Source organism: Dromaius novaehollandiae, chromosome 21 (genome assembly GCF_036370855.1).
Source record: "Dromaius novaehollandiae isolate bDroNov1 chromosome 21, bDroNov1.hap1, whole genome shotgun sequence".
NCBI lineage: Eukaryota > Metazoa > Chordata > Aves > Casuariiformes > Dromaiidae > Dromaius > Dromaius novaehollandiae.
Window position 1 is genome coordinate 1,908,215 of NC_088118.1, and position 22,431 is coordinate 1,930,645.

A 22,431-nucleotide genomic window follows, 5' to 3' on the forward strand; every position below is an offset into this window, starting at 1 on the left:
TCCCGTCCCGCCCCCCCCGCACAAGAGCGGCACGGCAAAGTCAGTGTTTTGTTGTTCTTTGCTTTGTTTGTTTTCGACTGTACAAAGAGCAATAAAAACATCCTACACTCGGGCTTTGGTGCAAACAAGACGAGCGGTGTTTGGCAAACAAAACTCACCAGAAGGCGCCAACCCAAACCGTAGCCGGGCCCGACAGCAGCGCCTCCTCGCCGTACGTATATAATATATAGGGACATAGGTGGAGACCCTCGCTGCTGTGCACAGCTGTGTACATGGAGCTGCACTGGCAATCGCGATCCCAGGACGGCGCGTGACAGAAACGAAAGGCAGATGCAGGACTGGTCGCGGCTGCAGCAGCCGGAGACCTTTGGCCACAAAACCGTCACGCTCGGCCCCACGCAGAGCCGCCCGCGACCCGGCTGCGGCCGGAGACGGTCGGGGAAACCCGGCCGTGCAGCCGGACCTCCACGGGCGCTGCTGGGGGGCGACCGGACACATGTGTGCGTGCGTGCGTGCGTGTGGCGGGGGGGCGAGGGGCAGCCGGCAGCCCCCGGGGGGGCCGTGGGGCAGGCAGCGCGCTCCCCCCCGCCGGCGGCGGCAGGGCGGCGAGGCCGAGCGGGGCGGGGGCGCATGCAGGGCCCCACCGGGGAGCGATGGGGCAGAGCCAGGGGCTTTCCTGGGGCCACAGCTCGCGCCCCGCTGCTGCGGGGCAGCTCCCACGGCGGCCGGGGCGGGAGCGAGACCGGGGAGCGCGGGGCCGGGGCGGCCGGCACCACGGCCCCCGCCGGGGCTGGCTGGCAGTGCGATGCCGTGGCAGTTACGAACCGGGCGGGCTGTGCTCCGAAGGGAGGTCGGGAGAGGCAGTTTTGGCATCACGAGGGTCGCCCGGGGATGCAGGGAGCCTTGCCAGCAGGCACCCCCGAGCTCCTCTTCCTCGCGGCAGCCCTTCCTCCCCTCCAGCGAGCCTTGGCGCATCAGCAAAACGCTTGCCGCTAGGACTACCCACCCCGCTGAGAAAACAAGCACAAAAAGTCGACCCAGCACCTTTGGCTGAGATGCTGAGGCCCAAATATAGCCCGAGCCGCGGAAGGGCACATCCATTACACGCCGGGAGCCATCAGCGGCTCCAAAAAGCAGCCGAGCTCGGGAGCAACGCGGGGGCTAGCGGTCACCACCGCCAGCGGCTGCCGAGCAGGCTGGGACGGCCCCGGGAGCGCCGGCTGCCGGTGCGGCACCCCGGCACAGGGGGCGGAGGGGCAGCCAGCGGGACCCCGGGGCCCGGGACGCCAGCGTCCGCGCCGGGGCGCAGCGGGAGCGCCGGGGCAGCGCGGAGCAGCGCGGAGCCGCAGAGCCCTGCTCGCTCTCGCTAGCGGGACACCCCGCCGCGGGGCACCGCTGCTCCGGCCGGACGCCGCCGCCCCCTGCCCCACGCCGCCCGCTGCCACGGCCCGGCTCCCGCGCCCCGCTCCGGGCTGGGGGGTCACTTAGCTGGAGGGAGGGATGCTCTGGGGAGACGGCGGTCCTTGCTCTGGGAAGCACATCGAGGGGGACAGGCTGTACGGGGGAGGAGAGGGAAGGGCAGCCCGGCGGGTTACTTGGTGCCCTCGTCCGGGTTGCCTTCGCCGTCCGTCTTGCCCTCCTCCTCCGTCTTCTGGTCGTCGGTGTTCAGCCTCTGCTGCTTTTTCCGGCGCACGCACTTCACCACCATCAGCACCAGGATCACCACGGCCAGGAAGCCGCCCACGGAGGCGCCCACGATGACGGCCACCGTCGAGTCGCGCTTGGGGGGCTCTGGGGAGACAGGCGCGGCGTCAGGGCAGGCGGCCCCCGGCCGAGGCCGCGGGACAGGGGCCCGCTCCGCACCCACCTTCAGTGAGCACCTTGAGGCTGATGCTGGCGCGGCCCCGCTGCCGGTCCGGGGGGTTCAGGACGTAGCAGTTGTAGGTGCCCTCGTCCTCCAGCTGCACGTTGTTGAGGGTGAAGGACACGTCGTACTTGGTGGGGTTCCCGGTGAACTCCACGCGGTTCCCGAAGCGGTCCAGCTGCTTGTTCATGATCTTCATCCGGAACTGCAGGAACTGGGCGGGAGAGGAGGTGGGACGGCGCTCGGCACCCGCAGCGCTCGCCTTCCCCGGCCGGGCCCCCGTCCTGCCCTGCGTGGACCGAACCGGCCCTCGCCCCGGGGCAGCGCGGCCAGGTCCTGCCCGCTCTGCCCGTGCCGCGGCCAGGGTCTCCTCGGGGCCCAGCACGGCCGGGCGCCTCTCCCCGGTCAGGCCTGACCACCCTGCCCTGCCGCTGCGGCCACCCCGGGACCCAGAGGAACCCGCGCGACTGTTTCAAGCCGGTGAAGCTGGTCCTGCACCCCCAGCAGCGCCCCGGCCCCGGAGAGACTCACCAGCTCCTCGGAGCAGTTCTTGCACTCCTGGTAGGTCCAGTTCAGGGAGAACTGCTTGTTCTCCACCTTGTAGCAGGAGTTGAAGGTGCAGGAGAGCTTCACGGAGGTGCCGTTCAAGGCGTTGATGGTGGCGGGCGCCATGACCTCCATGCCCAGCCCCGCGGGCACTGCCGCACGCGTGGGGAGCAAGAGATGCAGAGAGGTTAGAAAGGGAGCCCCGGCAGCCACCCCGCAGGCTGAGCTGGTCCCTCACCCTCGTCCTGCACCCGGACGACTGAGCGGAGCTGCCCCGGGGCCTGGGATCGCCCCTCAGGCGCATCCACCCACAGAACGCGTGTGCCACAGCAGCACGGCGGCAGCAAGGCCACGGCCCCGCCAGGACCAGGGATCCCCGCGTGGCAGCACGGGGACACGTGGGGAGCAGCCCCAGCCTGGCACTGTCCCTGAGCCGGATGGAGAGAGCCCAGCTGCTCCGCAAGGGCTGACGACCCTTCTCCGCCCAGCCTGGCCTGATCCTGCCCGGCGCTGAATCCTGCTGGCTCCAGGCCACCCCGCTGCTCGCCGCTTAAACAGGGCTTTCCTGCTGCAGAATCGATGCTGCCGCGCGGAGGGCTGAGTGCAGCATCAGCGTGCAGGGCTCGGCGCCACGTCTGCCGGGAAATTTATGGCTGCGCTCATCGGATTTCATTCCAGGCAGGATGCGCTACAGCAGCAAGGGATGGGTGCTGCAGATGCACGCTCGCCCCCGCACCCCCCCGCTCCAAAATGGGACTCGAGCAAAGATCGAGGGGGCTTCGAGGCCACGGGTCCTCCCCCGCCGGCAGAGGGGAGCGCACACGCTGCAGACAGGGCTGCTGCGCAGGCGGCCGGCTGCAAACCCCCGCCTGCAGATAAACCCGGAGGGCGCAGGGACGGAGCGCCCGGGCGGCACCGCTGCGAGGGGCGGCCCTGCGAAGGGACCTGCGGTGCCCGCGGGGACGTGCGCAGGGACACCGGCAGCAGGCGCTTTTCGGGCCACCTCTCCTCTCCTCCTTGGCTGCTGCTCTGTCCTCTCCTCCCCGCTCCCTGCCGCGCTCCTGCCTCCGCTCCTGCGGCCAGGTTTGACGCCTGCGAAGGCAGGGGCTGCCACGCTGGCTCATTTGCTCTGCTGCAAACCGGGCAGGACCGGGGCCAAGCTCTGCGGCCAGGGAAGAGAGTCTTCTTCCAGGGGCAGACCTGGCCGGAGCTGCAGGTATTGCAGCAAGGCGAGGAGCAGCAGCACCCCGAGCTGCCTCTCGGGGTGAGGAGAGCCGTGTCCCCCAGGCATGTCCGAGCCTCTGGGGACAGCTTCCCACTCGCGCGTGCAGCCGGGTGCCCGCAATGAGCACGGTGTGGCCTCGCGTGGTGTCCCCTGGGTGTCCCCGCAGAGGGCTGAGAGGCCGCCAGGTGCTCTCTGGGCGTCCCCAGCCCTGCAGTGGGGGGCCAGCCCTGGCCAGGGTTTGCACAGACACCCGGTACCGCGGGCCCACGCCGCAGCAGCGGGTCCGGCACACGCGGCTGGCACGTGCCGGGCAGTGCCCGCGCCCCTGGGCATCGCAGGAGGCAAAGCCACGGTGACAGAAACCCTTGGTGTCCAGGGACCGGCCATCCCAAGCTGTGCCGCTGGTTGCTCTGCACGCTCCCAAACGCTCCGTCACGCTACACCCTGCAGCCAAGGCCTCGGGAGGTAAAATTACAGGCAGCCTCTAAGAGAGACCGCGCTGGGCTTTCTGTCCCCTGTGGTGTGACCTCTCTCCGGCAGCGCAGGCAGCCCACCAGCAGCTCCGGCCCCTGGGAGCAGCGCTTCAGCGCGGCGATGCCTCCTGCTCTGCAGCCAGCACAGCCCCAAAGCTGCTGACACACGCTCCCCGCTGCAGGGCAGGGCACAAACACGGCCCCCCCGGCCCATGCACCGCCGCCAGCCCGCGCTCCCCTGCCCCAGCAGCAGAGAGCCGCAGCCCGGCGGGTGCCGCAGCGCAGCCACCCGCGGCAGAGCTGCCCGGCGTCCCCGCCGCAGCCGCCTCACCCGCCCGGCACGCAGCAGCAGGCGGGATGCACAGCCCGCCCCAAGGGAAGATGCAGGTGCACCGGTCCCGTCCCGGCTCCGGGCAGGTCCCCCGGCCGGCAGAGCGCGGCCGGCGCGCCGCGGACCACCGCCCTCCCCATCCCTGCGGCGCAGCATCGCTCGCCCCGGCCCCGGCCCCGGGCACGGGAGGGGCTGCAGGGGCCGGGGCGGGCCGGGGGCTGCTGGCCGCCGAGCGGCTCGCCCCCGCCGGGCGCTCCCCCCTGGCAGCCGTGTGCATGCAAGGGGCCAGTCGGCACTTACCCAGCGAGAGGAGCAAGCTGAGGCCAGTGAGGCACAGGGTGGGCTGCGGGAGCCGAGCCTCCGGGCGCATTTTCAAGGACTTTTGTGTGTGGCGAGGACTTGGTGTTGGTGTGGAGTGTGGTGGTGGTGGTTTGCTTTTTTCGAACGCCCGGGGTTATTTCCAGGTGACATATAACATTAGAGCTGCCTTATTTCCATAGCCCAATATGGCCGGCTGGAGCGGCGCTGGATTAAAAAAATCGGTAAATGCTATGGTTGGTGGATTTCATCAGAGGAAGTGGGAGGGCAGAAAAATTTCCCTCGAACAGAAGGCGAAGGCTCCCGGCTTCATCCTGCTCTGGGGCTGGTCGCGGGCCGGGCAGAGCGCCGTGCCGCAGCACGCGCCCGGGCCGAGCGGCTCCTGCAGCGCCCGGCGAGCCGAGAGCGTCTCCGTGCAGGGATTTGCAAACTCGCTTCTGGACCGAGCGGCACGCCAGGCTCAGCTTGGCCCTGGCCGCCCCGGGCCCCGTCGCGCACCCCCAGCACGTGCCTGGCCGCGACGGCTCGCCCGCGCCCTGCGGCCTCCTCCTGTCACCGGGGCTGCGCTGATGTGACAGCTCTGCACTGCTGGAGGCTGGCGAGCGTCGGGGCGAGAGCCCAGTGGGGCACGGGGACCCCAGACCAGCTCTCCTGGCAGCTGGTCCTACACCGGCCAAGGAAAGCCTGGGGCCACAGTCCCCAAACCTGCACCCGGGCTGCAGCTGCGGGAGCAGGGAGGAGGTTACACGCAACCCCACGCAGATGAGAAGCCGCTGGCTCCAGCCCCTTGGCCACCTAGTCCCAGCCCTGGGGACCACCACGAGCAGGGCGGCACAGTTCTCCATGGCAGCATCGGCGAGGGGCGTCCTGGAGCCAGAGCGCGTCTCAGCCCACGTGCACAGGAGCCCTGGGAGCAAGGGACGGGGCCGAGGGGCGCAGGAGTGCTCCGCTCCCCGAGCAGCCCCAGGAGGGGAAGCCAGGCAGCCGGGAGCAAGGGCAGCGCAGAAGTGCCAGGCCGTGCCGGGGCGCAGGGAGCACAGGCGACCCACCCAGCGGCTGCACGAACCGCACAGCTCAGGGGCTCCCAGCCGCCCCGGGCAGGCAGAGCCCGCTCTGCTCCGCTGCAGCGGCCCCACGTCGCTGCCGAGGCACCGGCAGCCGCACGCGCTGCCCCGGCGGCCCTCGCACGGCTCCGTTTGCTGCGTCCCCCCGTAATCCCCGCGCTTCACCTCGCGGAGGAAAAGAGAGTGGGGTGTCAACGAGAAACCAAGGAGTGGAGCCCCGCGCAGCCGGTGCTGCAGTCTCGGGAGCCGAGGCAGCGGTGGGAGGTGGTCCCTGGCGGCTCCCCGCGCTGCACCTGCAAGTGTCAAACATCTATATATAGCGCCCGGAGGGGGCCAGCACATGCCAAGGCGGCAGCGCGGGGCCCGGCGGGGTGCCGGCCTCCCCCGGCCTCGGCAGCGAGGCCCAGGTGCGGGCTGCGGGCGGGGGCCAGTGCCCACCCCGGGCAGCAGACACGCGAGTGTGCAAGGCCGGCACGTGGGTGCAGGTGCTCCCAGGCCCTGGGCCAGGCTGCTTTTGGCACACTTGAGCTTCACGTATTTAAGCAGCAAGTAGGAGAAAGCCAGGAATGGGGCAGACTCCCATGGCTTCACGGGAGTTTTATTATCTTCACATCCGCACTGGTGCTGCGGCATCTCCCCCCCTCTCCCCTCCCAGGCTCTCCTTGGGGATGGTTTCCACAGGACGCGGAGCTGCATGGACCAGGATCAAAGCTGGAGAGCAGAGGCTGTGCCCCCGCTCCGGGCACCGAGGGAGGAAAGCCAGGGACAGCGCCCTTGGTCCCCCTGCAGATGACGGGGATGGGACATGCCCCAGGAGCAGCTCCGGCCGGGAGCGAACAGCGAGGTGACACCAGGTCTTAGGGAAGGGCTGGCGGCAGCACGTTGCTGGCCTGCCCCGAGGAACAGGGATGCCCTGCACGCACCTCCTGGGGACAGGGCTTACACGCCGCAGCAGGGCGGCTCCCCGCCTCCGGAGCGCAGGGGGGTGCCGCCGGCGGCCTGTCTTCGGGTTGCTTGCTTTCCCCATCAGCCTGTCTCTTCCCTTCCGTCCACTCCGCCGGGATCACCCTCCGCGTCAGCTCCACGTAAACGCCGTTCTCGCGGAAGAAAGAGGGGTGCTGCAAGGAGCAACGCCGGGGGTGATGCTCGCGGCAGGCGGCAGGGCTGGGGTGCTGCCGCCCGGCGTCGGAGGCGAGGGCTCAGCCCTGCACGCCGGCACCCCGGGGCAGGCGACGCAGGGGGTGGCAGCAGCCCTACGGCTGCAGGCAGCCTGCCCGCACCGGCCCCGGCTTGGGGCCGCGGCTCGGCTCCTCACCATGGTGATGTAGGTCTCCTCAGCTCGGCTTTTCTTCCCTGCGTCCTGCTCGGCCTTGGGTGCCCCAGCTCCAGGGATCGAGGAGTAAAATCCTTCCTGTCGGGGGGATCAGGACGCTGGGGACAAACAGTTGCCAAGGGGGCAGGGCCCTTCCTTGCCGCCCAGTCGCAGAACCACAAGCCCCGGCCAGCTGACGGGCACCCGTGCTCGGCCAGCATGGGACTCCCTCCCCGAGCCTCCCCCCGGGCTGTGCCGCACAGCAGCAATCCCTTTGGGGCCCTGGACATGCGGCCTTAGCTCATCCCAAGGCAAGTCACAACCATCCTGCGCGATGATAAACCGAGCCGCAGCCCCGCAGCCCCAGGACCCCACCTCCCTCCGGCAGGTCTTGCGGCTCCCGAGCGCGTTAGCTCACTGCTCCATCGATGTCTCCTCTTAACTGTGAGCCGGTTGCGACAGCAGGGCTGGGGCTCCTTCCAGCCACCGCCCACGCACAGCCGGCCGCGCGGCGAGGAGCCCCCCGATCTCCCGTGTGCGCCAGGGCCTGCGCTGGGGTGGCTGGCCATGCACGAGCAAGGCCTGGTGCATGCACGCTCAGCCGTGCCTTCCCATCCCTCAGCCCTGTGCTTCCCCTTCCTCCCTGTCTCACGCCCGTCCTCCCGCCCTTCGCTCCTGGCTGCCGCAGAGGCGTCCCGGGCACCTCCGCTCGACTCAGCTCCTACCTCCGCTTTGCTCTCGCTGCCGCCGTCTCTAGTCCTCTCCAGGGCAGCGCTGGCTGCAGACCTGGAGGGAAGGCAGCAGTGGTGTCAGCGCCAGCAAGAGGCGTCACCTGCTCCTCCTGTCCCTGCCCTCCCTCTCCGGGGACACCAGAGTGCCTTCACACGCACGCCAGCCCGGCCGTCCCTGCTTCGCCTCTGTCCCGCGGGCCTGCGATGCCCAGAGCGGGCCCCTGGCTTGCTCCAAGCAGGGCACAGGTCTCCAAAAGCAGCAGGAAGCCCAGGAGATTTGGGGGCAAAGGGGAGACGGGCCAGGCCAGGGCAGCGTGACACTAGAGGGCAGCAGGAGCCTGAACCCTGCTTTGCCAAAGCGGGATGAGCTGGCGGAGACGAAGCCTCTGGCTGCCACAGCTCCAGCCCCGACATGGGGCAGCCGGGGAGGTCAGGGTGTGCTACGTCAGGCAGGACGGGTGCAGGGGGGACCCGGGCAGATGCTCTGCTCACGGCTAGCCACCAGCGGTACCTCTTCCTCAGGCAGAGTCCTGCCAGGAAGGCCAGCACGACGGCCACGCAGCAACAGCCCACAACCATGCTCCAAAATCCAGTGCTGCCCGGGGCCGCAGAGTCCTGGGCGCCCATCGTTCCTTGTCCTGCTGGGGAGACACAAGGCTGGGAGACACGTGGAGCGCAGCCCTGCCGCAGGGAGCTGTGCTGGCAGGGCTGAAAGCCCCCCGAGCCCCTGCAGACGTGGCCCCGTGCCGTGGGGGGCCGAGCGGGGAGACGGGACGGGGAGCAGCCGCAGGCACGCACCTCTGCGTGCCGCGGGGCTGACGTGCAGCTCCGTGTGGTTCTTGAAGATGCTGCTCTGCTGCAGCAGCCGGATCTCGCACACGTACGTGCCGCTGTCGTTCACCTGCACGCCTTGCAGCTGGATGGAGCCATCCCAGCGGGAGATGTCCCCCTGCCACTGCGCCCGCTCCCGGAAACGGCCCACAGGGACGCCGTGGTTGCTGTAGTAGTAAAACACCGTCTCCTCCTGCCAGGAGGCAGATGGCTTGGGGTGAAAGGAGCCTGGGGACAGGGCGCTGCCGGGGCGCGTTCCTCGCGCGAGAGCCGCCGATCCGCTCTCGCTGCCTCTGCCCTCAGCAAGCGCTCCCTGGGCGCGAGAGGGCCCCGTTCCTTCCCTCCTGGGCTGTGGAAAGCCCCAACACGCCACGCCAAGTGCCGTAAGGTCACGGAGAGCGTGGAAGTACAGAGCCACCAGACAGGAGTCCTCCCCGTCTCGTGGCCCGGGCCAGGCGGGCTTCCCCGCAGCCTCCCGACAGCAGCGATGCTGGCTCGCTCGCCCGCCCTGCCTTGCCTCCCGCCCCGCATCCGCCCCACCGCTGCTCCGGACTCACCTTCTGCCTGCCAGCTCCCGGCACGCGCAGCCAGTCCACTTTGAACACGGTCCAGCCCTCAGCCACCGAGGCTAGGAAGCGGCACTGCAGCAGGACAGAGTCCCCGGAGCGGGCTTGGAGCCGAGGCTGCGTGAACACCCAGCCAGCCGACCCGCCGCATCTCTCTGCCAGGGACAAGGAGAGCAGGGTGAGTCTGGGCAGGATGGCCAGATGCAGCCTGCCTGTCCCCATATCATCTCCAGGAGAGCCTGGGAGCCAGGGGACTGCTCAGGGAGCACGGCAGGGAGGCTCCCCGTAAGGCAAAGCCTCTCCCCAAGCCCTGCTCTCGGCACGTCCGGGATGCGGGGCAGCACATCCTCCCGCCGCCTGAGCGAGCGCAGCGACCGGGGCTGCTGCGCCCACCGGACAAGCTACGCAGCAGAGAAGCGGAGAGGCCATGTCAGGACTCGTAGCGCAGCCCCAACCCTTGGCGTCTCGGAGCCAAAGGCTGCGGCTCCTGCAGGGTAATTCTTTTGAGTCACTGGCTGGGAGAACTGGTGCTGCTGTCGTCTCACGAGGCCAGAGGCAATTCAGCGTGGGTTTCAGCTCCTCCTTTCACAACCTGTCCTTTCGCCTTCCTTACCTCTTGCTCACAGGCTCCTGACCCAGGCCTGAGACTGGTCTGGCCACGTAACTGCAGCTGAGGGTTTCTGGAGAAGCCAGCCAGGGGAAACGAATAGAGGAACATCAAAGCGCACGGAGCTGATGCAGCCTGCGCAGAGCGGCTGCCGAGACGGGGGGCCAGAGAGCACGCGGCAGGAAGGAGAAGCAGCGGGGCCACAGGGGCCCGTGCGGTTCACCAGCACGAACCCTCCGTGCCCCAAAGTCTGTGCAGGCAAATGGCAACGAGAGACGCAGCTGCTTGCCTGGAAAAGCGGGGCAGAGCGGAGCGCTGGAGAGGAGGGAAGCGCTGCAGGCTGCAGGCAGGCAGAGAAAGTGCTGCAAACCCAGCAGGAAGAGCAGCGGCACCTCGGGCGCTCGTTTGTCAGGGCTCGGGGAGCTGATTGAGGGGGAGCTGCTCGGGCAGGTAGGTGCTTCCCGGTGTCCCAGCCACTTCTTCCACCAGCCGCTGAGGGCTGGGCCCTGACCAGCACCTGTGCTTGTCTGGGGCTCTGCAAACAATAAACGCAGAGTGCTACAGCTTCCCAAACTGGTTTCTTTAGGCTTGACCGGCTGTGGAGCCAAACTGAAAGACATGCCAACGGAGGAGCCTAAGGCAGCCAGCTGCCTCGAGCAGGGCCAAAATCAACACCCTGGAAGCCTCTCCCTGCACTTAGACTCGGCAAAGCAGTTCTAGGCCTCCCTGAGCCTTGGAGCCCGCAGACGGAGGGCAAGGCTCCACGCAGGGACGCTCCTGCGACCCCAGGCCTGGTACGTGAGCTGGGCAGGAGGGAACACGCGGCACGCACAGACCACAGGAGCTGGCGGTCCCCAGGAGCAGGCTTAACGCTCCCAGGCCCCTGTGCCTGCAAATGCCCAACAGCAACTTTTCCGCCAGAGTCTCCCAGCAGAAAGGGGGACTGGGCAGGTCTTTGAGCAAAAGCCGGGGGGAAAGCAGGAAAGGCGGATAAAACCACCAGGATGACTTACAGCTTACCCAGCAACATCAGCACCAGAGGCAGAGTCAGCGACACCTTCATCTTACTCTAAGAAGAGCAGCAGCAGAGGGGACACGTGCATCAGCTCTCCCTGGGGAAGGACGCCAGCTGCTCGCAACCAAACTGAACCCCAAAGGCAACAGAAGACTTCCTTCAGGTCTTTGGAGAGGGATGCGGCCGGCGCTTCTCTGGACGTTCGGGCTCTTGAAGTTAGCCCCCCAAAGCACTGTCCACAGCTGGGAGCCTGAAACCCAGTGAAGCACAAATGTCAGATACTTCTTTGGTTTGAGAGTGCTCTGAGCCCTGGAAAGGAAGAGAGAGAGAGGGGAGGGCTCAGCCTGAAACACCTTTGCATTTCCCCCAAGTAATGAAACTTTCCGGTGGTTTGAGGGTCGAGTCTCTGGCTGCTGAACTGAGACATTTAGAGATGTTAATCCTGTTCACATAGCAGTGCAACGTTTTTTTCTATTACGCACTCAGAGAAGTTTGGATACAGACCCTAAAAACACAGACCCCTCATCCTGGACATAAATTCACTGCTTCAGGGTGCTGCACACGGTGGAAACTTCTCTTTGAAGCCTCCATGGTCTGTTCAGACAGGGCCATCTTTGGTCACTGTAGGCAGTTTGACCTGCTGCACATTTCTGTAAAATAAAAGCTGACATCTTCTTTCTACATATGGTAGAAATGTCCTGAAGCCCAAGGAAGAACTGTCACTACTGGAAATAGGCTAGCCAGTGTTCGTGCATGGATTACAGGAATTGAAAAGCCAGCGCCCTGCTTGCTGGGTCTTTGCTCTGTGACTCAAAACTATGCCTGTTCTAAACTGCTAAACATATTTAAGGACAAAAAGTTATTGAGAGAAATTGTCCAGCTTGGAGAAGCTGCACATATTACTGTTGACTCCGAGGCTGGCATTACCAGCACAGATTTTCCAGTATGGGCATGGCTGCTGCAAGAAGGGAAAGACAGCAAGAGAAGAATGATCTTTTGAAGTCTTGTTACCTTCTATCATTCCCCCTCCACTATGCAAGCCACAAGCCCTCTACACCAGCTTCAGTAAAAGCTTGGGATGGGAAAAGGTCACAGACATTAATTCCCAAGAAATAGCCATTAAAGAAAAGGAGTTCAGGTAAATATGGAAGGTAAACATATCATTCCCAGAGATCCACTATTCCCTCCAGTGCTGCGCAGCAGAAAGCCTGTAGTCCTGGGATACCGAGTTTCCTGAAGCAGCACTTGCATCCTTTGTGCTCTGTGTGGACCGAATGGTGAAAACACCACCACAAGCAAACGGACAGCACAGGCAACGGTGTGAGAGGGGACACGCCAGCTCGGTGCACGGGCAGTGCAAAAGCTAGCGTGGATCAGCACAGAGCCGGCAGGGAGCGGGGAATGCCTCCTCCCCATCACCGGTGGTGGTGCTTCCATCTCTTTGCTAATTCCTTTTTCTTTCCAAATGCATTTTTCTCAGTGGGGCAAGCTCAGAAACACCTTCGCAGGCTCAGACAGGGACTCCAGGCCCGGCAGTAGCTACTGGGGGATGCACATGTCTGTTCCAGGCTGAGAAACAGTCCCAAAGCCTTTCCAGCAAGCATATGGCTTTCTAGCCTACAGGCAATAACATAAAACCACTCCACCTTTCATCATCCTCCCCTTTTCAGAAACCAAATCCTGAAAAGTGGCACCAAGCCTGCTGTGATTCTCTCAAATCTACTTTTCAAAAACAAGAACTGTTTGGGGGTTGGGTTTTTTTGGAGGCAGAGGGGAAAGAGGCATGTGGTTTGAATATGCTCTTTGCATTTCTGCCGTGGCACAATTTACTGTTCAAACCGTGCTCGCTCTGAATATAGCACGCACCTGACCTACAAACACAGCAGAACTCATGCTCAGCTCCAAAGCGCTCGGCTGCTGCAGCGTACTGCGGAGCTTTAGCTCTCCAGAACCACCTCCATCCCAGGTTCAAAACAGGAGCCGACTTAAAAAACAAAAAACCTTCGGTACACAGAAGCCCCCTGTGATATGTATGCTCAGAACTTCCAAAGCTCTCTATGCCCAAGCTACTGAGCTCTACAGAGGCGCTCACCCTTGGTCGTCATCAAATCCTTTCCGCACTTATTGCCCTACTTCTCAGAATAAATCCTCATCCTGCCTTGGAGCATGTGTTTGCAGGTCTCCTTTTGCAGCATGCACCAGTAAGTGAGCACACCACGTGCATCAGCTGAAGGCAGCACCCACTCACTGAGGCTGTTATGGTTAATACAATACTGACATACCCAAATCCCTCCACAGGATAATTACCTTTGCTAAATGGATAGAAAACAAAATACGCAGACATACTGCCCTTGCATTTTCCTACTTTTGCACATGGGATCTGAACTGTGAGCACTTCTAAGTCTCCCTCATTCTCTTTTCAGGAAAAAGAAAAAAAAAGTAAACATTATAACAAACAACACTCACCCTGTGTGGCTTGGGGCAGCCAGCCTGCGTCTTGCATGAAGAGCTCTTCAGTGACTAATTCGGAGACTCTGAGTGAGGCAGACACTCCATCTTCTTGAGGTTTTGTGTGCAAGTCAATTTAAAAGTTAGCAGGCTTTGGTTTCAGGGCTCTTACTTCAGATTCAGTTTGGTGGTCACTTTAACTTGCAAGAGGAAGTTGAGAGCTAGACCGGGGTACTGACAAATCAGGAGGCAGAAGGGACTAGTACAGAGAGGTGAGCAGAATTACAGATGTACTTGTATGCCTGAGTGCTGATAACAGGTACGCAGCTTCACCCTGAGAAGACATTCTTCACAGATACAACGTGCGGCTCAGTCCCGGTTCACTGATCGCAGCAGACAGAGCTGATCCATCATTATGTAACAAGTTGTGAATGGAGAGATTCTTGGCAAGCAACCTGTCCTCCCTCCTGGTTTGTTTTTTGGGATCAGAGCAGGTTACAGAACCACCAGTGCAGGGTCTTGTCAGCCCTGTTGACTGGATCTTGCCCTGATGAGGTATGACCAGCAAGCAAAACCGAGCAACTTTGTTGCGTGTTACTATTAGTACTATCGGAGCCACAGCTTAGGAGGCATCTCATGGCCAAAAGGCCCATCAACAATGTTTCATAGCGTAGTGTGCCTCTCTATTTTCAAACACAAAGACAGGATACACAGCATAGGTTGTTTTCTGCTGGTACGCCCACCCCCAATCCCCAGTCATTTTGAAAGCATATTTTCATCTTCCCTCTTCCTATGGGGTACTGCAGCAATCGCTGCACTCTGCCCCTATAAATTGGTTTTAATGGTACACAGAACAACTTCCATGCAGCTAGCAAAGGAAGAGAAAGCTAAGCTTTGCTCATGTTCAAAACCATTCACAATCCCAAATGCTATTAGCTTCCAGGTGGCAATTTAGCTTTGCACCATAAAAAGATGCACCCAGGATTTAGCTCGCTATTTGCAAAGTGGTCTCAGTTAAAGGCAAACGTTTTGTAGACAAGAGCAGTTATTTCCACAAAGAACTGAATGATGTACTGTTTCTGAAAGTGGAAGAGCAAAGCCAGTTCCCTCTGAGCTGCAAATCAGTCCCACCAACATCCCTTCTCTGGATAGTTCTGTTGGTAGAAGTATTTTGTCATCAGGAAATACCAACTTTTTAAATATTATTTTATTGCAGGCAGGAGAAAAATATATTTCTTTATCTGGAGGCACAGAACTACAGCTAACCTGCTTTGCAGAGTCAGAAGCACAGAGGCAATCACAGGACTCCAACACATGTCAGTACTGGCAGCCATTGCAGAGCTGCCAGATGGGGACAGAATACGTGTTACCTTCTGATTCGAGTCTGTTTCATGAACACCAGTCCCATCACCACCGGGCAATTCCCACAGACAAGCAACTGCTCAGAATGGCAGGTTTAGGAGTTCCTATAACTCAATAACATTTACCTGTATTAACCCAAATAAAGAAATTTGCAGCCTAGAAAGAAACAAAGCAGTTTATTGGTAATGGCGCATCAAAGTTGGCAGTAAACTTGTGACACATATGTAAAAGGAGACTATTTGATCCATGCCACATGCAGAAAACAAGCAGAAGAGAGGAGCTCTTTAGGTACTACACAGAGAGGAATTTCACTGCTCTCATCTATGACACCCATTATTCCATATGGTTAATGAAAGAGAAAGTACTCTCTTTCTTACAGGGCAGTACCGACATGTTACGCCATTTCTTTAAAATTGTACCTAAAAGAGATGAAGAACATGACTGTTCTCCTGAAGATGGAACCTTGCTTTGCACACTGTCCTGAGTCAACAGCTGAGGTAGATGGGGTTTTATGTTATCCCAGGTCCACAGTCCCCATTTGCTTTTCTGATTAAAAAGAAAAAAAAAAAAAGCTGTATGTGAATTGTGCTTCACTTCTACAAACAGTAGGAGGTGCAGCTACTGATGCAGTTGTTGGATAAAAAAATTAAATGCAACAATGTGAGATAACAGTACTGTGGCAGATAGTGACTTAAACAAATAAAAATAACATCAGAAAACAGTAGGAACCAAGCGGTCATCCTGTAATTAAATGGCAGATCACCCCAAGAAACAGCTAAAAAGCAGCTGGCTCCCCTTGCTCCAAGACCAAGCATGCCAAATACCAACCTAGTCAGGCTAGTTTGTGCCTTTGGCAAACATGCTCCAAAAGAACTGAGAAGAAAGTGTCGCCAATGCACGGTGATCATCACCTTAGAGAGCTGCCATATTGCTCTGGATTAGTGTGTGCTTCAGGCAATTGGAATTCAAGGGCACAGGAATAAAGGGATATCACCGTGACAATAAAGAAAACAGATCAGCATGTAAACGAAGAAACGTGCAGTCAGATTGCTGGTAAGTAACAAGCTGTACAGCTGTAGGCACTGAGCATGCTGTAGGCACTGGAGAAGTGAGGTTTTAAGAGTTTTTTTTTTTTTCCTTTTCCAATAAATTAGGAAGATTTCAGAAATCATCACGTCTGTGCTTGAATAAAAATGAATTATCCCATCAGCATTATTTTTCCAATCCACCAAGATTAAAGCAGCTTCTTCAATGTGTTCTGGTTATCCAGCAGCCTTTGTACCTATCTAGTGAAGATTTCCAACGCTGTAATTTTGCTCTTTATCCATAGCTTTGGTCACTCCTCAGTATGGGTCTTCCTCATCCGTGTCCTAAACAGGGAGTATAAAGAGAGAGACTGAGTCCACATATGAAGACATGAAGCGATTCATGACTTCAACAAAATTCTGAGTCTGCTAGGCTTCTGACAAGAGCTCAAGTTGTTTTCCAAAATTTTGGTGTGCTTGAAAAAGCCGTATGTCTTGCAGTTATGTAACCACTTGCAGCTAAATCTGTTTGACTTGTCACAGACAAACACAGATGAATTGCCACTGCATAATTAACATGTGAAGCATGTTTTAGGAGAAGCAGCAGCTAAACCTCAGGCACGAGACAAACTGCACCAGGGGCAGACACCCGTCTTCCTAAAAAGCACCACCAGTCCCTACAGAGTAGGTCCAGAGCAGCCCAAGTTGTTATGTTTTTCAGCTATGACCAACCACAGACTTTCAGATCCCCATCATCTGTTCTTTTAACCATAGTAGTCATTTTACGGCATCCTCACATTCCAGCCCTGCAGCTCTCAATTTGAAAGAAGTTCAAATGTAACAGCCCTACCTAGGAAATCTCAACTCTGCAGTCCATTTCAAGGCTGAACAGTTTCACTATTTCATAACATATTAAGCATGAAAAAGGTGTGTTACAGGCACCTCAAGAAGTAGAAATATTAAAATGAGTAAGACAGGGTGTCCAGAAACTTGCTATACTAAATGTTTTGGTATCAGAGAGTAAAGTATCAAACAACTGACAAAATATCAACAGTACAGCAAAAGAATTACAGCATTCAAATTTGCCTCCACTCAAAGGATAAGAAGACAATAATCTTTTCCATTTTTTAGATCTCCAACCATCTGAGGGCACTTCTTTCACTGAATCTGGGCTCCCATCCTTTCCCATCTCTCCACTTCCAATAAAGGCATGGTGCCTCCCTGCTCCCCAGCATCTGTCACTTGCAACAGCCGTACCATCTCCCATAGCAACTCTCCCTTTTGCATGAAGCATTTTCTGCTTTTTATACCTCTGAAAACCCTCATTCCTGATACTGTTGCTTTGCAACCACTGCATCTGGTGTAGGACTTTAAATATTTCATAGGTAATAGGAAACTTGTATAAATTGCTCATTTTTCATTCTGCATCTATTAAAGCATAGAAACCATCAGCACACACCAGTCTGAAAGCTCATGCATTTAATACATTTTAAATCACTGGCATTCGAACAGTGATTCAAGCAACACATATTTAACTCCTCCTTAACATATTCCCTGACCATGTATTACAAAGGTGCGTCTATGGTAAGCTTGCTCTGTATGACATAAACAAAAATGAAAATGCTCTCAAATTAGGCATGTTAGGGAGCTTAATTTCCAGAGTGTGACACACTTCTGGCTCTGGCAGTTAATGCCAGCATGCAGAACTTGGATGCACTTTTTACAAAACAAGTACAGCCAGCAGAAAAAACATTCAGCAATTCCAGTACAACGCATACCCAGTAACAGAAGTTAATGGCTATGGTAGCAGGTGAACAGAATTAGACGACAATCCCCACCTCACAAAAAACCCAAATAAACAAAAAGCCTTGAGAGTTCGGCAGGATCGTAATGACCAGAACAGTGCAAGCAGGGAGATCTCCAAGAAAGATGCAAGGCTGCACGCTCCCATCTTTGCAAAAACAAAGTGGATTTAAATATTCCTGTCTCCATTCCCCTCCATAGCACTGGCAAACCCAGAACATACAGCCCAAATCTGTTTTGCAGAGCCTTTATAGAAACTACACAGCACTGTAGCTACCACTTAAAACTCTGAATTTTCATCTTGAGATGTGAGCTTGGATTGCAATACAGTCAAATGAAAAATCAATTTGGTGGATCTCAAGATAACTTCCCCCTCAGTAATGCAGCATGACTAGCAGGTCTCACTCCCAGAAGCCCAGTTGCGGAGAACACCAAGCAGCGTAAGCCTCGCCGTTTAGGATGGCTCTCTGCAGTCCCGAGGCATTGCGACAAGCTCTACCTGCTGCTCTTAGCACCTCCTCTGAGTACTGAAGTTGACAAAACCACTTACGAAAACATCAGCTTTCACTTACCACACACTTCCAACACCAGACTCTGAGTCTCCCCAAGCAGTTGTCTGTATCTGTATGTTCAGGCCTGCAGAACAAGCACAGGATTAGGTTGGACTCTCCCCCCTGTATACGCACTAGCATTTCGTACAGACTGAATTCTAGTTCTGCCACACTGAACTGAACGCTTTTCATCACCCCTTTGATTCTGCATAGCAAATCCACAAGGAATAAAAAGGGTTAGGCCCCTTATTTCAAAGGCAGGCATTTCATTTAACAAGTGCTGTGAAAGAGAACACAAACGTCGCTGTTTGGCTGGAAAATTTTACAATACTAATCAAAACACCGTAGTAAAACCCCACTCTGTGCTATATTTTAGTAATGATACTGTTGCAAAAACGTGTACAACTCCAGTAGTAGCAGTGTTGTCTTCCTGTTCTCAATACAACCACCATGCTGAATCCTGGCAGCAGAGAATCCTCTCCAGTTCAGAAGGGAATTCAGTCTGCCGAGCCCATTCCATCCTTGGCATTTCTGCTCAGGCCATTATCAAGGGAACCAGTTAGAATTATTCAGTCCGCTTTGTTGTTATGGATACTTGATATCGAAACCCAAAACAAACCCACATAAGCAAAATATCTTGCTGATATAGGCAGAAATAAATCTGAATGCAGAAGTGAAAAATTCTCTAACCATAACCTGCTTCAGTTCCCCCATCTCATGCCATTAACAGAAAAAGAGGATGTGTAGCACGTAGTTTATGCTTCAGGGATTTTCCAAAGGCTTTCTGATCGCTAGCTAAATTACACTCATGGAGAAATAGATCGCAGTGGCTGAACTGCAAGTGCTCAGGGTTCTGAAATGAAGGACAGCAAAGAAACACTGTTCTGTGCCTACAGGCCAAAGTGGAAATACAGACTTCAGGTTCCAGCCAGAACTTACTCATCAGACACTTCGATGGAGGATTTCTTACAGCCAGATTTTTTCTCCTTCAGCACTCCAAATTTCCTTCCCATCCTCACCAACAGCAGAATGACCACAATAATGGAGGGGAGAAATACTAAGATGGACAACAGCGTTGCTGAAGTTAGCTGGAAGGAAAGACCTGCGAGAAAGAACAGCTCAGCTGTACCAACAGTAAAATATGGTTTTCCTTAGTCTCTGTGACAAATATTCATCCAGGACATAGGCTACTAGTCTTTTCATATAAAACACAGAGCTGGCAGAGTTGAAACAGCTTGTGACCAAGTCTGCAGGACTCTTATCCCACATCCTGCCCAGAATGCTTTGTGCAGAATATCTACAATGGAAGGCAGTCACAATGCATCTTTATCAGCATGTCCAAACTACACAATTGTGGCAGTTCTCACATGCAGGACAGACAAGTAAATGAAGAAATAACCAAGATAAGTATTTGTGGTGTGAGAGTATTTTTAGACCAATATTTCTCAGACAGTGCAACTTATTCTACTGCTGCTAGATTGGGAGACTGGAATTCCTGAACTATGCACTGAGCATTCACGAAAGCAACCAGTTGCCTTTGATCACCTCTGCACATATGCTAAGCCCTCGTGAGGCTCAGCGTGATCCGTGCTTCTATCGTTTATAGGGAAAGTATCCTGTTCGTGCTCAGGCTAAACAAATACACATTTTTGTTCTCTGTCTCTTCGCCACAGTTTCCTCCATCACTTCCTGTTCCTAGTAAACTAAATGGTTTTCAGTGTATTTAGCAAAGAAAGAAGGGCTGAGGTAACTCTTGCTGAAACTCTTATGTGGAACTCCAGGGAACCAATTTCACACGTGATGCTCAGACTTTCAAGGTTCTGACACAGCTGAAACGCAGCTGGATCACACAGATGAGGGCATACTGTTGAAATGAAGGCTTACCCCTCTCCGACACGATCAGTACTGTCTGGGGAATGTTGTGGTACACATCTGGAGGATTCTTCACGCTGCAGATGAAGGTCCCATTATCACTCAGCACTAGGCTTTGGATAGCAATGGAAGCATCACCCTTAGCAACATTCCCAGTCCAGGATATTCTGTCTTTGAACTTTCCCATTGTTGTTGGGTAGGCAACAGATTGATAATGAAAAATCTAAAAAGAGGGAAAAAAAAATAATCGCTCCAATAAAACACTCTCCTAAGAAATCAAAGTAAACTCCTCTTTGGATTTTTAATATAAAGCAATACATATTAAAAAGTCAGAAGGAATACTTCTTATACAGGAGACCTCTCTGAGTTCTTCAGCTTCTACTTCCTGCACTTCTACACTGACTGTCCTATCAGTAGAGACTTAGCAGATGTCAGGGCATACAAGCAGAACTTGTTCTAGATACAAGGACACTGCTAGGAGCTGAAACTCTTCAGGCAGCAACCATCACTAATAATCCATACAAAGATACGCATTTTACCTTTCTGCCTTGAATGAGAGATTTCCACTGGGCTTTCAGATTTATATAACAATGCTTAGCTTTCACAATGCTGCCAACAAGAGAAGGTAATAGTCCATAAACCTCAGAGGCTGTCATCATCACTGTCTTCAGACTGTCATTGCACACATGTTCTCATCACTCCAAGACAAGATATGTGAGCAGCAGACTGCATGACAGGACTGCAAGGGTACAGCTTCCTTCAAGAAAAGTCTCAATCAGTTGCTTTACATTCATTCTATACACATCTGCAGCACACAATAAAGCACTGGTGTCAAAAGCCAAAGATCTAGTTTACCAGCATTATGGTATTATGTGTTAACATGGAGTATTTTTTGCCCACGGGATGCTAAAGCAGCTCTGGATGGGAGAGAAGGTAACAATGAGAGCTCCAAATCCCAAAGCAATGGAGAAGCACACCAAGGCAAGGCAAAAAAAAAAACCGTAAGATTTTCAACAGGCACAGACACCTGCTGAGTCTCCACTAGAAAAGGCTCCCTGCTCTACTTACTGTTTCCATACGACCACCCGTGAGGGGCTGGTATGTCCAGTCTACCGTCAGACTCTCAGTGATGGGAGAACTGGATGTGAATGAGCATTTCAGCACTACTTGTTCACCAACAAAAGCTCGCACTTTAGAACTGGCTTTAATTTCCAGGGAAAGCGCATTGCAGACACCTGATGGAAGAACAAGCCCAAAAGACAAGGATTAGATTTAGCTGTTTGCCAGGCACTGGAGTGATGGTGTCCCAGAAGTACTGACACACGCATAGTGCGGTCCCAGTTCAGAGACAGAAGCACAGCAGTGGCTACCCCGCCATCGCAAAATGTACAAAAAACAGACAGCTCCCCTAATCTGTTTTCTGCTGGATTGAGATTAGCCCCAGTAAAAGGGAAATCTGGAGAATACCCCCAAAAGCCTACGGATATTAGGATATGGAGACACACAGGTTACAGAGATGAGAAACCAAGTCAGGGGACTCTCCAAGGAGCTCCCAAGCGCCAGCTTCAGACTACGCTAAGGCAGTCTGGGCCCTGCGTGGCTTGCCCCAAAATGGCCCGGCCGTGACTCGCACACGCCCTGGGTCAAGACCACCGGGAACAGCAAGCGCTCTTTCTGCTCGCTTTCACGCTGGGCAACGACTGCCGCATCGCTGCCTCCCGGGGGACGCTGCGGCCCAGGGGGACTCCTGCCTGCCTGCCCAGCCGGGGCACCGCTCGCACTTCCCTGCCGCCCGCCGCCCGCTCCTGCTTGCGGGGATTTGTCGGGGGGATACGCTGCTCTCCCTGCTGCCGCAGCTGATTTCCGTGCAGGTTTGCCGACTCCCGTGCACGCCTGGGCAGCTATCGCGGCAAGGCAGAGCCGCCCGGCAACAGACCCCGTCTGCGACCAGCCGGCAGCCCCCGAGGCCTCGGCGCGGGCGGAGGCAGGGCAGAGGCCGGGCCCGCAGCAGCAGCGGCCCCGCGGAGGGCCGGCAGGGGCAGGCTCCCGCGGGCCCCGGCAACGGGCCCCCGGCGCCCGCGCACCGCCGCCGGGCCGGCGCCACCCGCAGCGCCCCGCTTACCGAGCAGGAGCAGGACGCCCCGCGGGACGAGGCCGCCGCCGCTGCGCCGCATTCCGGCCGCGCCGGCTCCGCTCAGCGCCGCAACATGGCGGCTCACCTGCGGGCGCGCAGGTGAGGGCGGGGGCAGGCCCAAGATGGCCGCCGCGGTCGCCATGGCGACGGGGCCTCGCCGCGCACCTGGGGCCGCCGGGCCGGGCCGGGCCGGGCCGGGCCGGGGGGGAAAGGCCGGCCGCGGGGGACAGCGGCCGGCTGGGGACGGGGCACAGCGGCCCTCCGGGGCAGGGGGCGCCGGCCCTGTGCGGCCCGGCTCGCCGCGGCCGGGCCCGTTCAGGCCGGGCAGAGCGGGCGTAGCAAGCGGCGCGGAC

General features: G+C 57.6%; 3 protein-coding genes across 5 annotated transcripts; all 3 read right to left on the reverse strand.

Annotated features, from left to right (window-relative positions):
- Positions 1-44: 44 nt before the first annotated feature.
- On the reverse strand, positions 45-4,981 carry SCN2B (sodium voltage-gated channel beta subunit 2). Its single transcript, XM_026114387.2, has 4 exons — positions 4,740-4,981; positions 2,396-2,562; positions 1,868-2,078; positions 45-1,791 (listed from the first exon to the last, which is right to left on the reverse strand). Exons 1-4 carry the CDS (start codon positions 4,807-4,809, stop codon positions 1,592-1,594), a joined length of 648 nt encoding a protein of 215 aa, XP_025970172.2. The 5' UTR covers positions 4,810-4,981; the 3' UTR covers positions 45-1,591.
- A 1,415-nt stretch (positions 4,982-6,396) lies between these two features.
- On the reverse strand, positions 6,397-13,733 carry LOC112991707 (junctional adhesion molecule-like). 3 transcript variants are annotated; one of them, XM_026114373.2, is made up of 8 exons: positions 13,350-13,733; positions 10,889-11,133; positions 9,253-9,416; positions 8,663-8,888; positions 8,376-8,505; positions 7,859-7,919; positions 7,137-7,232; positions 6,397-6,939 (listed from the first exon to the last, which is right to left on the reverse strand). In XM_026114373.2, the coding sequence occupies exons 2-8, from the start codon at positions 10,929-10,931 to the stop codon at positions 6,679-6,681; spliced, it is 981 nt and encodes a 326-aa protein (XP_025970158.2). In that variant the 5' UTR covers positions 10,932-11,133; positions 13,350-13,733; the 3' UTR covers positions 6,397-6,678. The 3 variants fall into 3 exon arrangements, with proteins under 3 accessions (XP_025970158.2, XP_025970160.2, XP_025970159.2); XM_026114375.2 differs by having other exon boundaries at positions 8,376-8,502; positions 13,350-13,592; XM_026114374.2 differs by lacking the exon at positions 13,350-13,733 and having other exon boundaries at positions 10,889-11,198.
- Positions 13,734-14,850: 1,117 nt separating this feature from the next.
- MPZL3 (myelin protein zero like 3) lies at positions 14,851-22,176 on the reverse strand. Its single transcript, XM_064524206.1, has 6 exons — positions 22,067-22,176; positions 21,013-21,179; positions 19,957-20,167; positions 19,012-19,174; positions 18,094-18,157; positions 14,851-16,063 (listed from the first exon to the last, which is right to left on the reverse strand). Exons 1-6 carry the CDS (start codon positions 22,116-22,118, stop codon positions 16,037-16,039), a joined length of 684 nt encoding a protein of 227 aa, XP_064380276.1. The 5' UTR covers positions 22,119-22,176; the 3' UTR covers positions 14,851-16,036.
- Between the last annotated feature and the right edge of the window lie 255 nt (positions 22,177-22,431).